General features: G+C 28.1%; 1 protein-coding gene across 7 annotated transcripts in view; it reads right to left on the reverse strand.

Moving 5' to 3' along the window:
* Nucleotides 1–16876: 16876 nt before the first annotated feature.
* The window catches only part of nAChRalpha4 (nicotinic acetylcholine receptor alpha4), a 168967-nt gene continuing 158082 nt past the window's right edge, over nucleotides 16877–27761 (reverse strand). For 4 of the 7 annotated variants that reach the window (XR_016190740.1, XR_016190738.1, XR_016190739.1 and 1 more), the window contains 4 exons: nucleotides 25855–26015; nucleotides 24230–24278; nucleotides 22275–22344; nucleotides 16877–19043 (listed from right to left, as the gene is read on the reverse strand). Coding sequence is in view for 2 of the 7 variants with exons in the window: in XM_089222189.1 (XP_089078315.1) it covers nucleotides 24236–24278; nucleotides 25855–26015 (204 nt within the window). In the remaining 5 variants the exon portion in view is untranslated. The remainder of the gene's footprint in view (nucleotides 19044–22274; nucleotides 22345–24229; nucleotides 24279–25854; nucleotides 26016–27761) is intronic. The other 3 variants (XR_016190741.1, XM_089222189.1, XM_089222190.1) reach the window with 3 other exon arrangements.

Below are 27761 nucleotides of genomic sequence, written 5' to 3' on the forward strand. Positions count from 1 at the left end.
AATGCACATACATAATCTATACATTTTGCACAATAAGCGTATAAGATAAGAGTTAAAAAATAAACATGGATTGCTTGAAGAAGAAGCCACCCATTAGTGGCACTTACTTACTTGACGTTATATTTAGGGTAGTTGCGGGATATTTAATTTAAATGGTCACGACACCATTTCCTTTTGAGTCTACGTGGTGGATTTCCAGGGAGTGAGAAGGTATGCAGCTCTTTTATTAGTGGGTTAGGGTGATTTTTAAGTCTGTTGAAAAAACGTTTGTAAAATAGTTTCACTTCGGTTACAACAGGTAGATTATCTAGATCTTGGCGAAGTGTTAAGTTAGAGACGTAGAAGGGAGCGTTAGCAATTTTTCTAAGGGTAATATTCTGAAAGACTTGAATTTTGTTTAAATTTGATTTTTTGGCCGATCCCCAGAGTTGTAACCCGTTGTTTCATATTGGTTTAAGGAGAGTTTTGTATACAAGTAGTTTTGTTTTTAAGCTCGTAAATTTATTTTTCGATAATATTGTTTTTAGCGATCTAGATCGAGCGTTAAGGATCAATCTTTTAGCTCTTATATGTTTGTTCCAAGTTATTTTTTGATCAAGGATTAATCCTAAATATTTAACAGCATTGAGTTGTGGGATAGGTATGTTATTAATTGAAACATTTGGGCAATGACCGTGTCTATTGTGTATACCTACCTACTTAAAAATTTCTAAAATCATATTTTGAATAAATATACGAAATTGTATCCAAATGAAGATTTTGGTCTACTAGTCTAGCATTAGTGCTAAATAACAAGAGTCTGTAAATTATCATCGTAGATATATATTATATAATAGTCAACCTCGCGTGTATATAATATTACCGCAATACAGTGGAAATATCAGTATCATATTATTATAATATAGGTACCTACATAATCGGTATTTACACGTATTGTAAATATACAATGCCTGCTAAAAAAAAGCAACATTTCACTATGCAAACGAATTTAACGAGTGGCAGTGTTTCTTTTGTAATCGCGTATGAATAGGTACAGAAACGTGTACCTAAATGGTAATCATAAAATGGCTCGGGAAAGCGTTTCACTGTTTTTGTCTGCAAATGCAATAAACGCACTCAGTAAACACTTGTTCGTTTGATAGCCGATTTTGCTGATCGTTCGAGACGTTTTCTCTGTTTGTCGTTAAGACCATGTCGTCAAATCGTCTGCATACGGTATTTATCCTCTTATCTAGCATTCACACCCTTCATGAACAACTTAATTCGGCAACTTTTGTCCAATGATATTACCATCTATTTCAAAATATTATTCTTCCACAATTTTAGTTTGTTGATAGACCCACCACCAGCGTGTTTGATGATGTAATTTTAAATTAAATGTAAAGTAATGCAACGATGTTGCTGTACGACCATCGTGTTGTATGCTGCAGTTCAATAAAGAAAAATAATTAATGAAATAAAATAAAAGAAACAAAGATTCAGTGGTGATGAACAAAATAGCTGTGGTTGTCGCATGGAACATAATATAATGTAAGAGGTATTTAACTAAAAAACCAACTAGTTTCTTTGAGAGGACGTTGCACCCGCATGTGTTTGCTTCGGCATACACACATACCGAATTTTCGTTCACTAGTTTCAATAGTGTTCTGTTAGATTTGATTGTAAAGTGAATTGACTAAAAGTAAGATTACTAAATAGGCTTTTATTTGTATCATTGTTTTTAAGAAAGTTATGATAATTTTGAAATATAAACAGTTTCAAAAAAGTTATAATTTACTCAAATATGGTGAAACTATCAATTAAATCTTACATAGTGTCTAAGATAATAATCTTACATTAAAATTGTATAATAGGTCAATTTACTCTAATATCAAAACTAACAGAACAGTATTGAAACTAGTGAACAAAAATATTGTATATCGTACGTGTGTAAGACGAAGACAACATTTGCGGGTACTACATCCTCCTAAAACTAAATAATGGAAATTTATTTCACAGTTTACACTGTTTTCAATGATTTACAAGTATCTGAAGTATCTCTATTATTTATAATAACATTTAAAGTAAAGTAGAAAGCGCTTGTTATATCATTCTGTTACACTCTGACTCTGTATAAATAGACTCTGACACACTATACAACCATAAGGTTATAAATTATATATTATTTATATTATTTATATGTATAATTCTTAAAATGTAATGATTTATATTAAGATAATGGTTATAAAATGTATGCATTGTTTTACTATGCTATACCCATCCAAACATTTGTTTGAAAAATATGTTTTTATAAAATTTAATGAATTCAAAATTCATTATGAAGTTCAAATAATAAAAGAAAAACAAATTTCACTCGAGTACATTTTTAATTATTTAAAGTGATTCTTAGATTTTGTTTTAAAATAATAATGGTATGAAACTATCATACAACATGATATGTAATTTTACTTTTGGTTGCATTTACATGAGATAAAGTACCATCGGAAAGGGAAAGCCTTTAAAATGATTAAAACAAAGGTCAACGTGCACCTACATTGTGTAGTCATTGTACAGAAATAAGTTTAGGTACGTAGTAAACTGAGTATTCAATATTCATATATCATATAAAAAAAATTATCATTGTATTATTTCTTGATGCTATGTTTAATAAATGATATTGCGCAATATTAAAAAAAAAAAAAACAATATACTTTCACTTAAATTATAACATTTATTTCGGCGTGATATTACTCATATGGGGAATTATTGATTCCGCCGAAACTACCGGTTTAGAAAAAAGGTTTGTATCGATTCCGCCGGCTATTAATTCCACCGGCTACTGTTAATATCATTTACATATTGATTTCGCCGGACACTGTTTATCCCCCCCCCCTTCTATATGTATTTTATATAGTACATAATAAAAATAAAAAATAATAATTGTATAATTCAAAAATAAAATGTATATTCTAATTAATTTGTGTATGTGAATATATTATAAAATATTAAAATGTATAATATAGTCTAAATTGTATAAAATGATAATAGTAATAATCAGGGTCAGCCTGGGTACCTGAGGGCCCAGCCAGAAATTTTTTTTGGGGACCCAATAATTTTAAAAAATTAACCATATATCAAAATAAGGAAAGGAAAGTATAACTATTTAATAAAATAAAATTTTTAGTGCATAAAAATATTTAAATTTTGTCTTTATTAAAACTCACTTTTTTAATTAATGTATTATCAAGTAGATAATGTTAAATAATAAAATACATACTGCTATATACGTTAAAAATTATTGAAGTAGCCTTTTTAATTCCATTGAGGATTTGGAAATTTCATTTATTATATCTTCTTTATTTATATTTTCAGTTAGATATTTTTCTATGGATATTAGCATCAATGGAGTAAGTTAAGTATATTTTGAGAAAGTGTTGATCTGAGTCTATTTTTAATAATTTTTAATTTCGAAAAAACTCTTTCACATGTTACTTGTGTTAATGGTAATATTAAAGCACATTTGAAAACGATATATAAATTATTGAAAAGACCAGACTGTTTTGATAATTCCTCTATTAATATATAAGCACATGCTAAGCACTTATTACACTTATTACAATGAATGGATTCATAGTTAACTTCTGATTCAGATTCTGAATTGTTTATTATTTCATTTTCTCCCTCTTGTTCTGATATATTACTTTGGTGTTCTGGAATAATGCTCTGATAGTAATTTGCAGATTGTTTTAATTCTAAGAGTACTGCGCTTCTTTCAACATTAGCTAATTTTGTTATTTCATTAAATATATTATCTGGAATTTCATTAATAGTTTGTAAATCACAATATTTTTTTGGATCCAACCAGCCACAGTCTTTCATTAATTGTTCATTTGGTATAAATCTTTCAGAAATACTAATTTCTAAATTATCAATGATGGAAAATACCATATGCTTGAATTTATTAAATGATGTAATATTTCTTGACTCATCTGTTGCTGTTTGACCAGGAAGCATCTTTTTCTGTGAAACTCTTTTTTCAATAAAATCTTCAGCAATATTTATTAATGGTTCATCTTTAAAAAAAATATTAATTTTTTTAGTATATTCTTGGGATCTTTTATATAAATATAAAACATGTACATCATTTCTAAGTTTTTTAATTTTTTTTAACATATTAATACTAATCATTGACCATGCTTTTAGGTAATCCAAAGATTTTGATTGTAAATAAATTGATACTGGTGTGGTAATAGAATATATATCAAGAAGCACAAACGATATAAGTATAGTCCTAAAAAGTGACAATTTTTCAATTAGAGTTCTTGCCATAGACTTGGTGGACGATAATTATAATTCACTTAAAAGTTAAAACACTATAATAATGAGCTCGAGACAAAAACTTAAAACACATTCTCTAGACACTCGTACGTAACAAATAACGAAATACAACAAACGAATGTAGGAAATGCCGGGTATGTTATCGAATTATCATTGCCGTCTGCAAGTATCTGTATAATAATTTATTAATAACTATAATAGTACATATAAATAATATAATATATATATAATATAACTTTTTGTTTATGCCATCGACGTTATTACCCGCATAATTATTTGTACATAATGTCGATAACAATTTTACTTATACAATTAAATAGTATTAAGTACTATTAAATAATTATTGTTGTTCTTTTTCCACATTCAAATTTATAACATAATATTTTTACTTTTGAGACAAAAGTAGAATAGAAAACTAACTGAATATTACAATACGATTGTTATATTTAATAAAATATAATTCTTTAGGTAGTGATTTATTTAACTATGCTGTATAGTGTATTATGGGGTAACACAGTACAAGGGCCCAGGCAGGAATCCCGGCGCTCCGGCCCTGACCAGGCCGACCCTATAGCAATACGTACGGAATAAAATAAAATACCTATATTGACTCGTTTTATTTTTATTATTTTATACAAATTAGACTATACATTTTATAAAATATTCACATACACGTATTAATTAGACTATACATTTTAGTTTTAATTAGTATACAATTATTATCATTTTATATATCATTTATATATTATAAAGTCTATTATGTAGGACTGTAATTTTAAAAATACATTTACAAATTACAAGGGCGGGATAAATAGTAGCCGGCAGAATTTATATGTAAATAATATTAACAGTAGCCGGCGGAATCGATATGTAGATATTTTAAACAGTAGCTGGCGGAATTAATAGCCGGTGAAATCGATATGTAGATATTTTAAACAGTAGCCGGCGGAATCGATATGTAGATATTTTAAACAGTAGCTGGCGGAATCGATAGCCGGCGGAATCGATATACGCCCACTCATATAAGTAAAACTACTCGTCTTGTTTGGAAATATATACACTATGGATAACAAAATAACTAATATTAAATTCAAGTATTTATATTTATTTGATGTTATATGGATACAACTAATATTCAATAAACTTAGTTTACAAAATAAATAAATTTTTAGTATCATCCAAATGTATTTGGACGACTTTTAAATAATGACTAAACATTTTTTTTCTAAAAACACATTGTAATATTTTTTCTTATTGTAAAATAACTGTAGTTATTTAGAGTACTAAACGTTTATTCTAAGTTCTTATATTTTTATTTTTTTTATTAAAGTAATAACCCTCGGCAACTTGGCTATTAGGATAAGATACATTTTTTTTTTTTTGAAAGGTGTTACATAATAATAATAGAAAAGGTTTAATAACAATAAATGTCTAAATTATATGAGTATAAATATAATAAGGTTGTGTTTTTTCAAATGGTTAAATAAGTTTGTCCAGTCTTGTCTCCTGGAGGAACACAAATATGTCTGGTGATTGCAGAACAGGTTCCAGTATGTCGTATTAATCGCTGGATAGATGATTTCAATTTCTTGCATCGAGGTATGCAATACATTCCTAAGTACTTATTAATTATCTTATTAAACAATGAATTTATATTTTTCATATTATGACCATTATTGTGCATAAAAAATAAAAATTGTATTTAGTTTAAGCTACAGTTATACATATATATATATATATATATAGTATAAGATACATGGGCATGATTTTAACTTGACGTATTATTTTTCATATTAACTAGATAAATCTAAATTATTTAAATGGATACTCTACCTAGTTAGTTATGGCACCCTAACGATCTAATCTCTTTTTTACATATTATATAATATACATAAGTACATATATATGTATTGTAATACTGTTGGGTGTGTAATACGCATACATGTTTATTAAACTTTAAGGTAATCATTGGATTTTCAAGACACAGTAAACCTGTTGGGTACTTTATGTAGCTTATAGTAATTTTGAAAAAAAAATTACCTAAATAATTGGATGCGTTGGGTGCTAACTGGATGCATAGAATATAATTATAATATATAAATCTTTAATATTAAGGTTTTAACATTTTCTTCAATGATTTTAGGTATAAATATTATGATTAAAAGTGGGTATCACCGACGTGTACATCAATGATATGTCGTAATAGTAAAAACTTAATAATAATATTATCTCGCACATAAAAATGTTTCCCGAGGTCGAATCATAATACTTTTCGTAGAACTAATAGACGTGAAATGGGATGGGATAATAACGTATCATACTTTTTTATTTTATCGAATTGTTTGTACCTTTAACTCGTGTGTGAAATAAATGTCAATTACAATAGACAATAATATCATTGTCATAATAAACAATATAGAAGTATACAGTGTGTTTCCTTTTAAAGGTAACACTAAATAATTCTGTCCAGTGACATCGGATTAATATGCGGATTTCGAGAGGGGATAGGGAATACATAAATACACAATTCTTGATGATTTTTACATTTTTAGATCTATCCGTGTGCGCATGCGCAAAATACAACTTGCATTTTTTTAAATTGTTACGTGTTTTGAATACCAAATTCGGATAGACAGAATTTTTTTAAGTCGATTTGGTCCTTTTTACTATAGCTCTAAAATCAAAATTGACTAAATGACAACCAGTCAAAGTTTCGATTAATATTATTGCATTTTTCACCAATCATACTAGAATTTTATGAATTATTATGAAATTGTATTTATTATTTTTGTATCCGTAGGTTTGCAGATATTATTAAATCATTTAAATCGAAACTTTGACTGGTTGCCATTTAGTTAATTTTGATTTTAGAGCTATGGTAAAAAGGACCAAATCGACTTAAAAAAATTCGGTCTATCCGAATTTGGTGTTCAAAACACCTATTGCCATTTAAAAAAATGCAAGTTGTATTGCGCATGCGCACACAGATAGATCTAAAAATGTAAAAATCATCAATAAATGTGTATTTATGTATTCCCTATCCCCTCCCAAAATCTACATATTAATCCGATGTCACTGGACAGAATTATTTAGTGTTACCTTTAAAAGGAAACACACTGTATAATAAGGCATCGGGGAATAATATGTGTCAGTGGTACTTTTTATATGGTACCCGATGGCACGTTCGTTACAACAATAAATACGAGTATTGTTAGTAATTTGTTACTATTTATTTATTATACTCAAGTCGGAGTGATCGGTTTACTTTGAACTGCCATCGTCCTCGCTGCCGTAATCGTGACGCGTGTAGGCAGTATAAGCGACACACACGATCACGTGTCGCGCATAAACGCCAAAATCGGAAAGCGGCACTCAATAACGATCAGTCACGTGACAATAACAACATTATTATATCGTCATAACAATGCCTACCAAGTTAAGTCTTTACCGGCGAAAGCCGACGTCAATTTACTTATAAAACCGACGCAAACACAACCACTAAGTCGTAATGATTTTACGACGTTGTGTATAATAATATAATAATATGTCGTTTTATGTGCAGTTATTGACGCCCACCGAAGCCGTAATGACATAATAATATAGGCAAGTGCTGTAATATTATTATAAAAAGCTCAATAACGACGCGAATATGCGTCGAACAGTTTTATAGCTTATAATGTTATGATATTATACTCGATAGACAATGATACGATTATGTCGTTACGCACACACGAACGCGCTGTAGAATGTTATTCAAAAGTTACGATGTATCGATGAATCCGTACTCATCCCTCGGTTAGTGTGTAGGTGGGTGAGTGGGTATAATAATAATTCGTTAACGGAGAGCACGTCGTCGTGCAGTGTCGGGCGCATGTAAAATAAAATTGATAAGGGAGCGTGGTGGCGCGTTGTGTGTCTGACGTGAAAGTTTTTGGAAATCTCTATGACGTTATATTATATCGTTGTATAATCTCCGTGGCCGATTGTGCTGACTGATTCTTTGAACAGTGATGAACAAATTTGTTGGGGATGATTTATTGACGTTTTTGAAGATATTATTTTTTTTGTTTTTGTTCCACCCGATTTGAATTCGTTATTACAAAACCGGAGAAAATATCCAGAAGCAGACTATTGAATTCAGAATAACATATTCATTTCACAGTTGTAAAAATCGAATTTCGAGTTTTAAAAGCAGTTAACATTTAAAGTTTTTATCAACAAAATAAACGACTTAGGTATTGCAGCATACTAGTATATTGCAGACTATTCCGACATTTATGAAGAAGTGCATTATGATGAATATATATTATCTGCAAAAAAAAAAAAAGAGTTTTTGTATTTTCTTTTATTTCAAGTGATGAACATAACGGTTATGTGCCATTTTACCTTATATTTTACTAGAAAAAATAAGTGTTCTTCTTTTGTTAATAAATCATTTATTTTTAGCAGTTGTTCAACGTAAAGGAAATATTGAGATTTTATTTAAAATGGACTAATTATCCATCGGTTAGAAAATTGCAGCATCTCTATTGTTTTGAATTGATGATTATTATAATAATATTGGGTTACCGACACTTACATAAGTCAAAAACCCAAATTCATAAATTATTACAATAGTATAGTATCGCGGCTTGGTGTGGCGAGGTCGTTCGTTCAATTACGAAAACGTTCCGAGTGTACGCACTAGCCGGCATTGCAATCTTCCAGATGGGTGACCACCCGGGTTTTTAGCAACAGATGCTTGCCACACATACAAAGCATTTTTCGACCAACCTAACCCCCCCCCCCCCCCATACAGTATAAATCTAATAACCTTAGTAATCGAAGCCTTAATTTTAATTAATAAAGAATTTAAAATATAGTACCACCATCATTTGTCTTATTCTGTAAGAAACTTCAATAAAATCATAGATATTATAAGACTGGATAGGACATCGGGCTTACCAACTGAGAATAAATTGATAAAATTTTTGAGATTATAAGAGTTCCTTAATTATCGAAAAGTGTTAACACAATTTTAAAAACTAAAAACTAACAACAAATAATAAAATCACGAACCATGAATTTATGACTATGAAATTATGAAAGTATAAAATAACAATTTAATTATTTTAATTACAGCAATTAAAATTTATGGAAGATAATATAAGAAATTTAAATTAACAATTTTTGTAATGTAACATAAAAAAGGTCTCTTATAGTCTATTTCTCTCTTAGATATAGAACTTTCTCTCTTCCCCAAAAACAGAGTGCAACCTCTAACGAAGCCAATATAGGCATGTCCTATCCAGTCTCATAATATCTATGGTTGTCGGTTGATATTTGTATTACTGAGATACTGTACTAAGTATTTTTTTTTTTTTTGCTCTGCTATTAATACGTATATTATTAATTATTAAGCAACCTACATTATTTAGAGAGGTCATAGATATAGCAGGTTTTTATATTAAATTATATAAATACAATTTTTGAGATATTAAGTAATATCTTGATGGCTGGATTCTAAGGCTCAACCTTGTTTACGGATAGTTGGAAGTGATTGTGGTAAACTTTGAACTTTTGACATTTAATGAATGTGACTTATCGTCAAAAGGACACCACATGCATCATATTATGTGGTCTATGTAATCTACAATATTTTGATTGATAAATTTAAACTGTGTTTTATCTTCCTAAAACTGTGGGTGCAATTCGCCAGTTAATTAAAATATTTGAAATAACATTTTTTCTAATTTTCTGTCTCGTTATTTCTTAGTAACAGGTCCGTCATGTACAATTCAGGTACCTATAATTAAATATGAATTTTTTAATTCGATTTAAACACACCAAAAGTCTCTAGAAACATTCTGAATCGAATGAAATCTAATCGAGGAAATGTGAAAATCTACATGATAAAAACAATAGAAAAATTGTGTAAATATTAAATTGTTTTAAAAAATATCATTCTTCAGTTGACCATAATTATTTCAAAAATATATTCTCATAAACGTTAACCCTAATTCTTTTCGATGCAATGAATCAACGGGCATTTGCTGTTAAAAAAACCACTCTGTATTATTACGAGTATACTTTTGTTATTGTAAAATGGTATTATTTTCATCGACCACATTGTATTTTGTTCGATACTGGCCGCCGAAATCAAATAATAATAAACGCTTTACTACGACTGCATATCCCGTCCGTCACATGGGTTTCGATAATATTATCACAACAATATTATAGACGACGGCTCGCGCAATATAACGCGTTGGAGGTGGTGGCGTTATCTTCAGCCGACGGATTAAATTTATGCGGGCCAATGCATGACGATAATAATAATATTATTATTACGTTATACGATCCGAACGACCGCTGTGATAACTCGACGGATCTTAGTGTTATTTTCGCATAATATAGTACACCTACAATATAATCGCGATGGTTTGGTCAACGGCCAAGTCCGCGACTCCAATTAATATAATCATATTATATAGGATGGAAAACTTCACGCAACCCCACAGTATCGTGGGCGGAATAGGGCGGGTATACACGAATAATATAATAGTGGGCACCATAATATTAATATATCTGTGTGATAAATTATTAAAATACGTTCGTGGAGGTATAGTTATACTTATAGGACGGTATATATTATAGTACGATGTGTTCTGTTAATGTGATCACAGGGTTTGAACAATCAACAGTTTATTGGAATAAAAATGAATAAACTCGAACTAAATCTTAAATGTTGCTAATGAGTGTATCGAATTACAGGTTAAAAAAAATAATGCCCAAATTCCATGCCATCTCTTAGAGGAGTCTGTTCAAATTTGCATACCACCTCTTAAAGAGGCCTGTCTTATTTATTACTCCAGTGATATGTAACGTATTTTTTCATTGTAATTTAGGCACTTGAATAATTTTAAATTGTTTCGTCTTTAATATAAACCGTCTAAAAAATGTCTATTATTATTTAGTAATCCAGAAAATATGATGAACCCAGATTAGTGTTATTATATATTTGACATATTATTATCATAACTATTGACATATTGTTATAAGCTATTCAACTATCGGCTTTATTATTTTACTATTATGTACAACTTTATTGTATATTGTCAAAAAATGCCACTAAATTCTATAGTATATTATTATTTATTTGAAATACCGTAAAAAAATGTAAAACGCATTCACTTGATTACCCTAAATTACAATCGTTTTATTTAATAATATTCACTGAAATGTCACCTTCTCCAATTTAGTAATCTGTTTACTCGGGTATAAAAATATTCAAATTTATAAACTAATTAGTTTCTATTCATGCATTTATTATTTTTTTTTTAATATAAAAGTAAAAAATAAAGTTTAAGTTGTGCATATAAGCTGTGCTACCACACAACTTGTGGGTACATGGCATGCAATTCAAACAGACCGCTCTAAGAGATAACATTCAACTCGAACATTCTAATTTATGTTTATTTTTTTGCCATGTTATTGGATGCACTGGTTACGAATATATAGAATTCTGAATTAATATATTATATACCTACCGGATAATTGAATCATTTGTATAACATTTTTATCGATTTTACGGATTTTCAAACCGATTATGTTAGGAGACCAACAGCTGATATAATATGTATAAGCAATGGTATTTTTAAGATATCATTGTATCAAAAATCGATAGGTATATTATACATATACCGTCGTTGAGTATAACTGTTGAAGTTTCCGTTCAAAAATGTTTGTCACGTCGAGCAAACGGAAACATTTTCAATACAAGGAAAAGAGACTTACTATTTTAAAAAGTTGGAAAAAAGTTTGCAAAGAGAAGACGCTTTATTTTAAAATTTCTCCAGCTGAGATAAGTAGTATACAATTTTAAAAGTACTAAGCAAATTTATGAAAATGGAGAAAAAAATTTACCCCTTTTCTGAAAACAGAAACGGGAAATAACTTTCGGGTTTTGATTTTAGGTTAATATGAAAATCCTAATTACAAGTTACTCAAATTTAATCCAAAAATGAAATTACTAGTTTCTTTTCCTCATTTTAAATGTATTATTTTTCGTGCTATTTTAATAGTATTTCAAATTCACTTAAAAATAAAATGATTTAAAACGATCTTCACCAATGTGATCACATTGAACGGAACTCACTATTTAATATAATAGAATAGGAGTTAAGTTTAAATATCAGCTTGGAATGATGGACTTGCATTACATCAGAGAACCGTTGTGTTTGTTAGGAAATTAACGGCAGGATGAATACGTTATCAGCAGAGACTAAGATATAACGTTAAGTTATGTGGTTCGCCGGGTTCAAGTCTGAAATTAATATGCCTTGAGAAATAAATATCCGGTGGTATTAAAGATACCTAAAAATCAAAATCATGATAAAATAACAAGGTATGATAGTGGTTTTATGAAACGCATTATTTTACTCATTGCGCCGTCGACCATAATGTAATTAGGTCACCTTTTATATCGGTTGTATCATCAGTGCATTATGAGATGAAATGGATAAAATTATGTGAGTCTTGAAAAATACCCGATGGCCACAGTTTAGTTCGTTGTCATCATTGTTATTTTTTCTTATAGTCTATTAAGGCTTCAACAACACAGGTTTTTAGCTTATTTTAATCAAATGTTAAACAAGAAAATATTGTTATTTTATCATGCCTAAAATATTACATCGCCATAACAAAATCACCACGTTTGTTGTTTTCGTCTGAAACCATCAACACGACGGTGCACCATACGAACGATTTCAAAATTTCACAATTTTTCTAGATAAACATTTTTTTTTTTTTTATTAATTTTGTCCATTCATAAAATACCTATGGCAACATACAGTAAGTATGATTTTGCAATAATTTATAAGTTAGGTACTATTTATAATATTGTATTGTATACGGATATTAATTAAGAGTAGACAAATTACTCTTACACGATTTAGATCTTTGGCAGGTAAAAATATTTGCATAGCAAATCATTATAAATATTATAATTAATTAAATTATTTATATTTTTTTTTTAATCTAAAAAATATTTTATTAATAAAACATAAACAATGAACTACATAAAAAAACCTACTAAGTTTATATCATTTTATATTTACCAAGTATTTAAAATAGTTTATTTTATGAATTATATAATTTTTATGGTCAAAATAAAATAGTTTTCCTTAAAACTAGATGTTTATATTTTTTTATCGACAAATATTGCAAGGTGCCTGCCCTCCAATTGATATTAATGTAGTATAATATAGATAATTTAAGGTGATGTTGATTATGTGCTGGACCAGTAAAGACTTGTGGTAGAAAATACGAAGAATTCGGAGCATGCCGGTATAGATGAAAACGCATGGGTGAGAAACAGTAATGATTATAGAAGACGAAATTAATTTAACAACAACCAATATAGTTGGTAAATCATTTAAGAAACATTCCGACGTTTATTTCTTCGTCTGCGTTATTATTACACGTGCTAAACGATCACGATGTCTGTCCATTTCAATCGTAATCATTATTTACTTTGTTTTTAGGAAAAAATTAACAATTTTAGTTTATGTTAGCAGTGAAATATATATATACGTATATATATATATAACATGATTATTATTATACCAGAATAATTGAATAGTCTTAAACGCAACAGCCAAACACAGTTTGAATAATATTTTCGTAATACACACTTTGCAGCGTGAATCAATTTTCTTAATATGCAATTATGTTGTAGATTTTTTTCGTAAAATTTTTAATGAAATACATTTTTATATTTTTAACACATCGTATTTACATACGTTTATATATATCATAAAACACCGTAATTATATTTACGGAAATATTTCATATTTATTTGCAATTAAATAAATTTTATAATATATAGGAATATAAGTTGAGAAGATTTGCGTTATAGTTACATAGAAGTCAGTCATAATAACATAATGCAGGGATCATACTAATATGGTCAGAATTTTGTGCATTAAATTGTATATTATTAAAAAAGACATTGGTATTTTGAATATGTTATTAGAGACAAATAAAAAGCTTATATTATGCTATTACAAATCGTATAAGATTTTTTCGACTAGTGAAATATTCCAGTTCCTATATCAGTTCAAGATCGTTTGAAATTCCATATTCATCGGGAACGTTACACAATACAGAGCTCAAATAAAAACTAGTAAACCTGTAAATCAATCAATCAATCGTTTTCAAAATTGAAATTTATCAAATCAAACTCCTAAAGTCTTGAAGTACCTACTCGACAGTTAGGTTTGGAATTGGCATGGTGCCTACCTTTGCACCATCGTGCAAGGAGGAACTATAAGAAAGGTTTTTTTTAAAATTCACTTTTTATAGAAGAGCTCAAAATTATTTTGACTTTTGAGATATATAACAGACGAAATTTTGTTTTTGTTTTTGAATGGTAGCCATTGGTCATTCAGTAGTTGAGTCTAGATTATAAGAATCGAATCATATTGATTACATGGCCTCGATTAAGGAATTATATATTTAAAAAAAAATATATGTTTGTAGCTTATATATTCAAAAATTACTAGACTGATTTTCATCGAAAATTTTAGAGATTGCTAAAGAAATATCAGAAAAGTTTAGAGAACATTTTAAACTTCTTTAAGAACTAATGTATAAATTCTATCCACGACTTTCGGTTGCCAATCTCGGTGGAATTATCCCACAAAACGAGGTATACCGACGCCGATTTACTAATTAAGATAACTGAGGTACACTAAAACAGATCTATACTGTATTGTATTCTATACGTATATGTGTGTGTTCCTTTACTCTCGAATCGAGTCAGATTATACAGTTAATACTAATAATATTGATTTAAGGTTCGATTACAAATATACATTTTAGAATTAGCATCAGGATCTTATCAGACAAGATAAGCTCTCTGTATTCTAAACAGTGGAGTTTATGTTCAATTCAAACGAATTTATATTTTATGAAAACATGAACAGTCACATTTCAAAAAATATTAGCTTAACTTGAAAAATATTATATTTCATATACTAGCCTATAATTATGACCCTTTGTCACTATAACGCATTATGACATAATCCTGTCTATCGTAACTGACTTGTAACTTAAAACTATATGCATAAGTAATAATAATATATAGTGTTAGTCTTATTTTTGTAGGTCCGGAGGATAAATATTGGCAGCATAGTTCCTTCTCCGGTCCTCGGTACCATATGAAAAAAAGTCTAATTTTTATTACTTTTGTCTTGCCTGGTAAATATATTTATGAATTTAACTATAATATTTTAATTACAACCATAAACACGTAAAATAACTGAATAATATATCAAATCAATTATCATATATTTTATTTAAATATTAATATAGTTACCGTTGGATAATAATTCTAAAAAATGAAATTAATGACCGTTGTTAATATATTTGTATTTGCATCAATATCATATTTATGTTCACTACTCATCTTCATAGTGCAACGATGTCGTACGTGCTCGTGTGTTGCTCTGGAGTATAATTTCAACGAGTGTGTTACATATTGTCCTAGCCAACAGATGTTACCCAATGGTAGAATAACGTGCAGATATTGTTATTTAACTGATGGGGAGCATAAACAATAAATTGTTGTTCGTGATCGTTACAACCGAGACTAGAAGTCCTACTCAAACTAATTAATTATATTAAAAAAATAATTAAAAATCATTGACTTTAATACTTAAACCATTATAATTTATTATAACTGGAATTTGAATAGGCTACAATATAAAAATGTAATTTACAATTTCGATATCAATAACAAATATGATCACAAAGTGACTTTTATTTCATCAATTGTCATTATAGGTTTGTTATCTATTCATCACAAAACGATTATTCCGAATTAGACACCCATACAATGTTTCATCGTTTGTATGATTTTCTGCTACATCACGTAAAACTATTTACTTTGCAGTACTCTGAACTTTTTTACTCGAGGGCTATATCGAATCGTTATAACTTTTTGTAGGTCGTATAGCAAAAATAACAACTAAATGATAATTTATCACGTTTAAAATTTTTAATTTCATAGAAAATAGAAATACAACTAACATAAACTTCGTAAATAAGTGAAAGTTTTTAACGGTTGTTAGTATTGTTACTAGTTACGACATGCAGTTCATTAGAGAAGTGAAGATATATATAAAAAGTAATAATTTAAATATAGTCTACAGTGTTTTTCTATTAACTTGAACAAAACTTACTGTTGTTCAGTAACATATATTTATTATTGTATACACCGAATATTCATAAAAAATTAATATGATATTATTAATATGCATGATTAATTTTATCGTATGTTCATTGCAGTTAAACCTTAGAACACATCGTAATAAGTATTAAGAAAATAGATATTATAAGTATAATGATTATTATTATATTCATATGTAAATTAGTACCTACCTGCACGTCCTGTTAGTATTTCTTCGTTAAGATTACACTTCGTTTTATTCTCTCCTAAAAAATATCGAACAATTTATCTTTTTACAACAGTAATGAAATGGAGAATAGCCACTAGGATTAATTTAAATATACTGAGTTACACAATATATCATTTATTTTTATTTTCTTATTCATGTATTATGAGTCTATAATAATATAATATATTTAAATTTACGTTCCTTCTATATGCATTTATTATAACAAACAATCATAAACAGATATTACTCTAACAAAGTTATAATTATAATACATCACAGTCTATTGTAACCCACCCCCCTCATAGAAAAAAAATATTAACACAGGTATCATAATATTATTCACTTCAACTTTGCCTACACACGCATTACATTTATAACATTATTAACGTACATGTTTTCGAATATTTCGTTTTATGTATATATCTATTTATCATAATTATAAGCACACGAACAAGAACAACACGAGTGTTATAGTCATGTGACTCCTATATATTTAAAATAATGTTATAGATTATACTATAGTTCTATCAAACTATAAATTTCACTCAATATATTAACGCCACGGCTTACATTTTAAATCTAAACGTAAATGTTATCCAATCAGTAGAATCTACGATTTTCGTTCGAATAACAGTTGTTAATATTTATGTTTCCTAATTAATATCCTTTTGAAATAATATAAATATTTCTTAAAATTTAGAAAAAAAAACGAATTAAAGCCATTGAGCAATGATAATCTAATTTTTAAATTTCAGTTTATCGTTTTCATCTGTAGTCAACAAGATTACGGGTAATGCTAAATTTGATTCCCCCGTTAATTCGATGTCAGCTGATTAACATAAAACTCTAAATTGCAACATCTGGACAATGGTTGTGTTTACACGATTTTTAAATTTCTATTCGCACGAAGCTTTCAGTTATACGTATAAATAGCCATTATTATGGGCATAAAATATTTGACCGATATATTTATTTGAGACAGATAAAGATTTTTGGTTTTTAGTATTAATATTTAAGTTTCGTTTGGAAAATGTTGGTTCTTTGAGCGATAATAGTTTAACAATAGTAATCAATGAACGCTTCTGATGTTCAATACACGAAAGGTTAAATAAATATTATTCTATACCGATCTATTTGGATTATATTAGGATTAATGATTAGAGATTAATAGTCATTGAAAATATTGAGTCAAATTTTCGGTTTACCATTCGATAATATTAAAAAGTAGAAAATGTTTAACTTTTATCAGCTTAATAAAATAACAATAATATTATACATTTTCATGAATCTTGTTTGTTGAATTATTAGCAAATGTCATGATAATTATTTAAATAACAATAACAATAATTCTCAGAGAATACAGTTAACCCGGTTTAGGCGCGTACAAAATTATCCATTAATGTATGAGACATATTATCGACTAGTTTGTGTTACACAAATTTTGGCAGTTTTTCCTTACACATATTATTAATATATTGTTCAAACGAACCAGCAAATAGGCATATAAACGCTCATAACTTTAAATCCGGCTATATATAAAAAAAATAAAACGACAAGTTATACGACTAGAATGAAAATACAATAGGCTATGGAATATAATATTAATATGTTTAAGGCACTACGCATGACCCTATCTAAATATATATTAAATATATATGCATTTTAACGCAAATGACAACGCAGTACAACAACTATAAATAATAATAATAAAAAAACATAAACACGTAGAAAATATTATCGTTAGTAAATGGCATTTTTCGTTATCAATAATAATTAGAATAATAGTAGATAGAATAATTTAACCTGTATAATAATAATAATAATAATAATAAAATATTATAATCACTGTTACCATATATAATAATCTGTAACAATGTAATATTATACTCGTCACGAATATTAATTAATAACAATAGTTAATATAGAAACACATTTTGTTTTTATAAAAATAATATAATATTATTATTATTATTGGACACACGCAGATACGCAATGTCAATTATTATTATTGCGTAATAAATTACTCTGTTACTGGGCATCATTGAAATCATCGTTATCATGTATTATAACAAAACTTAATGTACAATAACATTTAAACATATAAAAACATATTTTTTTTTCATGTTTTGGCTAACTTATTATTATTATATTGTATATTATTCATGTACAATCGCTGCAAATAAAACTGCAACTACAAAATGACGACGTCTTCGATGCTGGAATTCGATTTTTATGTTTCGTTGTTTTTAGGTGCCCTCGCGTTGCGTCAAGCTGTACGATGTATACCTGAAACAATAGCCGTATGCAACAATGTACTGCGGTCAAACAATGCGTGTGGAATATTATCGCTAAAAGTCATTATTATTATCTACATGGTGTGTATTGTACAATATTTTAAATACGTGCGAAAAGCAAAACGTGTTAAAATCGACAAGAATATTGCAACTTTTCTCTAGCGCGTACACGATAACAAACTGTACGGTATAATATTGTATTTTATAATCACACTGTTTTGTTATAATGTAAAACGTAAACAATAATAATGAGACGGAACGATAATTGAGTAAAGCGGTCCAATATGTAAAATCATCTACTCGTAAATAAATCGTAGTGGGTACCTCACATATACATTTTATAAAAAAAACTTCTCTCAAAAGAAATAAAAATAATATTATATTAAGCGAAAGTTTGTCAGCGTAGACACAAAACACAATTATTATCAATTTAAATTCAAAAGCGGGTAAGTGGATGTCACTCCTCTAATGAATAGTATTAAATATGAATTCTTTGATATACTTAATATCATTGTATACGAAAAACCATTCTGAGCGGAAATGGTTTTCCCATCTAGTATATTTTATATTACTATATTAATTATATTGTTTTATTAAAAAAAAAAATTATATTAAATAATATTTTTAAATTACAACAATATAACTAAAGTCTTTAGTTGTTATTCTTGATTATTGAATATGTAATTTCATCCAAATTTGAACTTAAAATAACTATATATATAAAAAAAAAAAAAAAACAGTATTTGTATAAATTTTAGATTTTTTTTTGCCACAGAATTAACTACTTACGTGGAACCTTGTTTTAAATTTAAAATCCTTAGCTATAAAAGTTAAACGTCTTATACATTTTTAACAACAAAAGATTGTAAATTTTGAATTAAATACATTTTTTCTAAATTTTAACTTTATATGGTTATATAAAAAAAAAGTTCCTGTTTTTAATATTTTCTAATTGTATTATATTTTCAAGTTTTTTGACCCAATGAATTAAATTTTATCAACTTTTATAGAATAAAAAACTAAAAAAACCGGAAAATTTCAAATGTCTAAAAATAACTTAAAAAGATTTGAAATATTTAAATATTTTGAAAATTCTATCAAGAATAGAAAATGTCATTATAATTAATATTCAGTGAAAATTTCATGTACATATACGGTAATTTGTTTTAGAGTTACACCAAATCAAAATTCAATTTTCTCAAAAATTGATTTTGCGTGAAAATTCCCATTTTTCCTTAATTTTTTGTTTGTTTTTGCCATTGCTTTTGAAAACTATTAGTAAGTTCAAAATTTTACCTCCCCAAGCACCAACTAGATTCACATTCTAGCCAAAAGAGCTACTGAAGTTGAAAATCGAAGCACTATTTCGACAACCTATCGTATACATAGACACACACACACAAATAACATTATAAAATCAATAGATTCATCGCTCTTCTCAGATTCTAAAATAATGTAATTAAATTATTTGTAATTCGTGTTTCTTTCATTTTTTGCTTAAATTCTCAAATATGCAACTTTTTTTTAATTTACATTTTTTTTTTCATAATGTAATATGAAAATAATCTAAAGTCACTATATTTGTGATACGTGATTTTCATCCTTTCAATAATTCTACCCAACCATAGAACTCTGTAGTGAACTTTATCCGGAAGTTTATTCACAGATTTACATTACCAAAATTATATAGGTACCTTCTGTGATTCAGTTTTTCTCACTGATTCTCATTCGGATTTACCAATGCTCACCAACTTTTTCACCTGAAATTCTTACGTTATTAAAACCAGTTACACTTGCTCCAAACTTCCTTAGCTATACATCTATAATATTACACTTATGGTCCTAATGTATTACCTACAATATATTTTGTAGTCAATATATTCTCGACAAGTGATAACCATTTCTGGGTACCCTTATTGTTAGTTGTTTTCATAGATGGTTATTGGTTATGTCTTACTATCATCAAAAATGAATAGGTTCGTATATTTTCTTCCATATATTATTTTTATTCAATTTGCATTTTTCAAATTTCATTCATATTTTTCGTCTTTATATTATGCAGAATCGGTGCTATTCTTTTTAGTTATAGCTCTCTCAACCAGGATAACATTATTTTCTGACTATCAACCGGAGAATAGATATGATTTCTAGTAATAGTTGGTAATATATTTAGTTCACAGGGTTCTAATTTGGATATTTTAATTTATCATAGAGGTATGAATATATGTTTGACTCTTTAGTCTATGTTCATCATATAGATTTTAGAATGTAATAACTCTGTGCTATTATGCTCATTTAAATTTTATCTATATTCAAACTAATGTATTATGGTTGAAATAAAATAATAATTATAATAATATAATCTGAAAAAAAGTTAGGTATGTAAATATTTTTTGTCTTTTTTTGTAGATCACATATTGGACTGCTCCCAATATTCGTGCATTTTAAATGCAACGGATTATACACAGTTGGAAAAATAATGTATCAATAATCGACATTGAATTATTACAAATAACTATCAGACATGTTAAATATTTTTTATCTTGAACATTTTGAAATTCTCTGTAACAATTATTACATAAATTGTGAATAGTACCGTTCCAAAGATGTGAAGTGTCTTATTCAACTTACCGTGAGATCTAAACAATATTATATTTTTTTATTTTATAAATATTTATATGAATTTAACATGTTTATCACTTTGCACAGTTATTTTTTATTTAAAATAATTAGTTTCAAATTCAAATTCATTTATTATAATATGTTTATCCTTGTATTCAATATCAGATTTATCAGTTTATTATATAAGCTGATATTTATGTATTGCTTTAACACTTGCGAAAGAATTTGGAAACCAGCCCCCCGAAAAATGCTTCTCATATCAATATAAATTATCTAAAAGTTAAAATATAAAATAGCTGAAAACCGGAAATATTATGTGGTCAAGCTAAGTGTCTCCGACGAGATAAAATAGTCAAAACGCGTTCCAAAATTATGTTCGCTGATCGGCTTTGTGCAGAGATAAAATGGTTACGAAACAACAACGAAAATAGAGGCTAGACATTATCCCCGTGTCTCTTTAATAATTATTAGTTTGAATTAATTATTTTGTACATTAACATATTGTATTGCATTATAATGGTCCGATTGACATTATACATATGCAATAATGTTATTAAAGAGCTGTTTTTGAAATTCAATCTTATATTGTTAGACCACGTACCTTTCGAGTAAAAGGCGTCCTCCAATCGGATTTTTCTTTTCATTCATAAAAAACTCGTTTTCTTTATGAGCTAATAAAAAAATACAAAACATATTGTACAGAAAATGTCATAATTTCTGCAGACAATGGAAATATATAGAATTTATATAAGTAAAATTAATTAAATAAATATTTACAGGAATAAATCGAAAAATGTTACCTACCTACTTGGAAGGTATTATTAATATTGAACCGGCAATACAATGATATAGTCAAACACATTATAAAGGAACATTATTAATATTTCTAACTAGACGTGATTAAATTCAAGTCTATACGATGTTGGAATATATGTTATTTAATCGTGTCGTATGGATTGTACTAAATTGATTTCCAGCCAAAGAAAATTCAATAAATGTACTTTTATTATTAAACCATCATATTTATACCACTATATGTGTGTGGGTGTTGGTAGCATAATATTATACTTATGTTATTTCCTGATTTAATAACTTTTAATTGTTATTATATAATAATATAAAAAAAGTGAAAAAAATTACGTATTAGCCTAATGGAGCTACCTGAAATTTCATTTTGGCTGTTTTTACATGAACGTAAATATCGTATAACATGGCAGATTGCTGTGGGTGTAATGTATGTGACAAGAAAATTAAATAGGACCGGACGTCATTGAATGAGTCGTATAATGTTTTCGAAAGATCTGCCCACGTAAGCTATGTACCTCGTTAAGGAACTTAAACTTTTTGAAGTAAAATCATTAGAGTACATTTTGTGCTGACAAACAAAATAAATTTAAAAATAATGTGCAGTATAGTGTATTGCGGTTGAGGGTAGGACGAATATCCTATGCGCCCGTAATGTGAACGTAATCTTAAGTGCTAACACATAATAACGCTTCTCCATACATCTACATAGTGGGTAAATATAATATAATATACTGAATTGTTCCCCAAGCATGCTCACCCCATTTTGTTGTTTTTTAATAATGGGTTTATTCAAATTATTTTGATTATTTCGAATTTTTAGGTTTGAAGTTAACTTAAACACCGCATTTTTATTACACCATAATATAAAGAGTGGCCTGCAGTGATCCAAATTTATTTTTTTTACACGCAAACTACTCTTTTTACTACATTTTTAAAAAACATTTTAATGCCTCTTAGTAGAAATTCTAACGGGAAGTTTCTGAGTTATTAAACTCTAAGTTATGGATAAAACTTAGTAATAATGGTTCGACATGATATTATATATATGTAAACGGTTAAGTTTTGTATTTACCTATAAAACTCATACAATTTACACAAATTATAAAGTTTTAAAATATTAATGTTAATTACTATAATTTTTTAATGACCTTTGCCCTTAAATTATCCCCCAATCATTCAAACATATTTTCACGGATTGTTATCTACCGTAAATTAAGACGTGAAGTTTAATAACTCAAAATTACTCAATTGGTTTTTGGTTTAGAATTTAGATGGTTAAAAATTAAAAAGTGGTTCTCAATTGAAATAAAGAAATTTGTATCAACACAGAACACACCTTTAATGACATAACATTTTTAATTTTTTTAGTAGGTATTTGAAAATATAGTCTCTGAGTAAAGATACTGAACGATAGGTACCAATTATCAAGATTTAAATTGATGCAATCTTAAACGAATCAATTTTAGTCGTGGGGGGGGGGTGTTCATGCTTGAAGATTCACGAAACTAAATGTATATAATGTTTTATGTTTTGTGCGATTAAAATGTATGTGTTCTGAAAAAATCATCCGTGAGAATTTTTGTCATCGACGATAAAGTGTATTTTTACAATTAGGATAAAATGTAAAAGTTTGACTAAAATTCATACTGCCGATAGGCTTGTGTGTGTGATTGTGTGTGTATAAGAGATTTAAAAAAACATTTCAATCAAGAAAAACGCTAGGTATCGGTTTATAATAATTGTAGGTACTTTATTTCAATAACGGCCTATCTTCAGTTTCTTCCTTATGCTAGGAGACCTGTAATTATTAAACTTTTTTAACACTCTGATCAATTGATCGTTCGTTGCGTGGATAAAAGGGAATGAGTCGATTTAGCTGTTTTTCCATTATGTTTCTAACTTGCAGAAAACATATTATTTTGTTGTACGCAGTTTTAATTATCAACATTTTTGTTTTTATGTTTTTTCTCAGCTTAAATTATACGTGAAAAACACAATAAATACAGGATTCAACGTTATTTTCATTTACCGAAAAGTATTGTGGTTTCGACTTACATCCTTTTGTCCACGAAACGTCTGACCAATTCATAAGTTTGTTATTATTATAATATTATAAACACCAGGGCGGTGGACTAATATTGTGTCTGTATTGTTTATTATTTAATATTGACCTATACAAAATATGACAAAAAAATATTTTTCTATTTAATTCTGTATGTCAAACATCACTTATCGATTATCACATAACATAAATCTAATTTCTATAATATCAATAGGACCTGTGGTAGATATTAACTATAGATTATTATTTTTTGAATTAAATGATTCAATTTTGTCGATAAACACACGAAATAATATTATTAAAACGCGTTCTATCATAAAAAATGTCATAACATTACCCCGAGAAAAACTAACTTGATATAAAATTTGTCCTGAATAATGTGTTAAAGAATTTTATTTAATATCAAATAATTTATACAGTGCTAATAAAAACCATTTCATAATGTTTATTCACTGTGAAATTTGAATAAAAAATACCTGTAAAAGCTTTAAGATGTACACCGTAATATAAACATTTAAAATGAGCAAAAACATAACCCGTCCAATTTCTTTTCTCTTATATAGTAATACTATAGCAAACTATAAAATGATGCACTTATATGGTATTATATGGTATTATAATATATTTTATGTGTTTTTATACAGACACAATATCGTCCTAAACAACTGTAAATATGTATAATATAATATTATTGTTTCTTGAATGTAAGCATACAAAAATAATATCATAATAATAATATTGAGATTCACATTTCATTGGTTGATTTTACTCGTATTAAGATCACTTACCGGTAAATACAATAATTATTATGAGAATAATTTCCTAGCCATTGAAGCTTTTACTTTAAACTTTAAATAAAAATGAATAAATAAACGAATAATTATTATAATCATCGTCCAGTGGCGTATATTTGGTATGGTGGTTTATAAGTCGAGCATCAAGAGCGAGGTCGTGATTCTTTTAATGAATATTTCTTTATTATTGTTGAATTATTATCATATATAATATAAATTGAATAGGCACATATTAATACTGCAGTTGGAAAAAAAATTAAATTAAAAAATTCGAAAGTTTGAATAATGTCATGTTGTAAGGGAAGTTCAATCATTGTTTTTAAAAAACGTTTATCACTCCTCCCTACCATCCATCACCACCGCAACCACCACGACCAGCACTTACTTGGTTGATCTTCAGATACGCCACTGTTAAACGTCTGCGCGTTGTATTTAGATTTAAGACATAAGTATTTAATATTATGACGTACACACATCATAATGTTACTGTAGTTATGAGTTATGACTTTCATACTTACGTTTGGTATTCACTGAATTTTTTGTCAATTGGTATCCGGTCGTCATAAAGCGTGGGCGCTTGTAGGATAATGCCCGCCGTGCCAGCGAACACGGCCAGTGTGAATATCCACAAGAATAGTCTGTCCAAGACCATCGCGACGTACTTCCAATCTTCTTTCACCTGTACAAAGCACGTGGAGGATAATTATATGAAAATAATTTTTGTGTATGTATACGAGCACTAAGCGAATCAGCTAGTGTTGAGATTGATTGATTAATTGTACCCACCTATACGGCTCAAAGTTTTCCTTCGAGGTCGGACAAGTAAACCGGAAAAGAGTTACGTCATACGTACACATGATAATATAGTAAAACTTTGATAGGTCGTATAATAATATATTATAAATCATTGTTTGTTCACTGTCGAACGTTCAGAAACACACAAGTCGACTTTTCAGTTGGTCCGGAAGAGGGTGTGAGTGGTGCGATTTTTTGCTAACGATCTTATTTTCAGAAGTATAAATTTATCATGCTAAATTAAAATAATGACGATATTAAGTTGTTTAAATTAGGTTTGATTTTCAGAAGAAATATTATTACTTTGATCTTTAAAATCTAGTGATTAAAATAAAAGCCGTCAAGCAGGTGATTGCTCAGTACTCATTAGGTGTCAAGGGTAGTTCGTCATTGAGTAAGTACCTTACTATAATGGATATGTTAAATTTGAATTAAATGATGAATTAGCCAAAGCAATCTAACCAAACTAACCAAAAACGGTTCTGGGCGAAACGGTCTATTTCTTAGTAACTATAAGGACAGGGGCCAATAATAGGTTACCAAACAGTAATTTTAATGATAAAATTATGATTTAAGCAAATGTTTGTATTAGATTCTAAGCGGAGTGATTCATTTTATTTATTGATTTTATATTAATATGACGTGTTTTTATTTTTGAATGTATAAACAATAATCATTTAAAATAATGCTTTGATTTACAATTCTAAGGGTGGTTTCTAATAAAAAAAAATAAAAAATAGGATTTAATAGATATATTTGAGAGATTAAAATTTAAAAAAAAAATCATAACCAATAATATTGTGATTTTTTTTACTGAGATAAGAGGTAAATTAAAAACAATAAAATTGGTGAATTAAAAATTATCAATGTCTAAACTGTTTCAAATATTTTTTTTCCAATTAAAACCGACAGCAGAGAAATTTAAGTGTACGAATTTGATACGCAACAAAAACGACCACGTAAATCGATCGAAATTGGAATGGTGTGAGAGAGATTTTCGAATAAAGTACGTTTTGTTTTAAAATTAGAACCGAGAGGTATAATTCGAAAGTCGAAAATTTCAGAAGCTGGAGAGTATAGTAAATGCGTTATTACTGGGTACACAAAATATATAAAAAAGTAGTATTGAAAAAGACTGAATACCTACAATATCTATTATTTCATCATACAAATATTGAGCACTCATCTCGATTCGCCAGCGTGGGTGATATATTATTATTATTGTGATACACTTGAGAAACAACGATTTTGTATAATAACGAGAATACAATATGAAAATATATTTTTGCATGTAATAAGTGCCCATTATTTTCAAAATTATAATATAAAATCATTATATTTGTATCGATTTTATTGAGACCGCACATGATTATACGTCTTCTTCAACGTTTTTTGGTCGTTTTTTTTATGCAAATTCAAACTCTCAAAGTAAGTAATTGAAAAACTACCTCTTCAAAATACCGTCTAGACGAGATTTTTCATAAACGAATGCACTACTAAGGTCTTTTGGAGCTCTCGTCCTACTCGAAAAAAGCAAACCATATTAAAAATATCTCTTCTTGGAATCACATAAAACAACGCAAATCGTTGTAAGCATCGTTCTGCTAACGGAAAAGAGTCAATACCGTAT

Source organism: Diuraphis noxia, unplaced genomic scaffold (assembly GCF_037042655.1).
Source record: "Diuraphis noxia isolate RWA-SAM2 unplaced genomic scaffold, SU_Dnox_SAM2 contig0003, whole genome shotgun sequence".
NCBI classification, from domain to species: Eukaryota; Metazoa; Arthropoda; class Insecta; order Hemiptera; family Aphididae; genus Diuraphis; species Diuraphis noxia.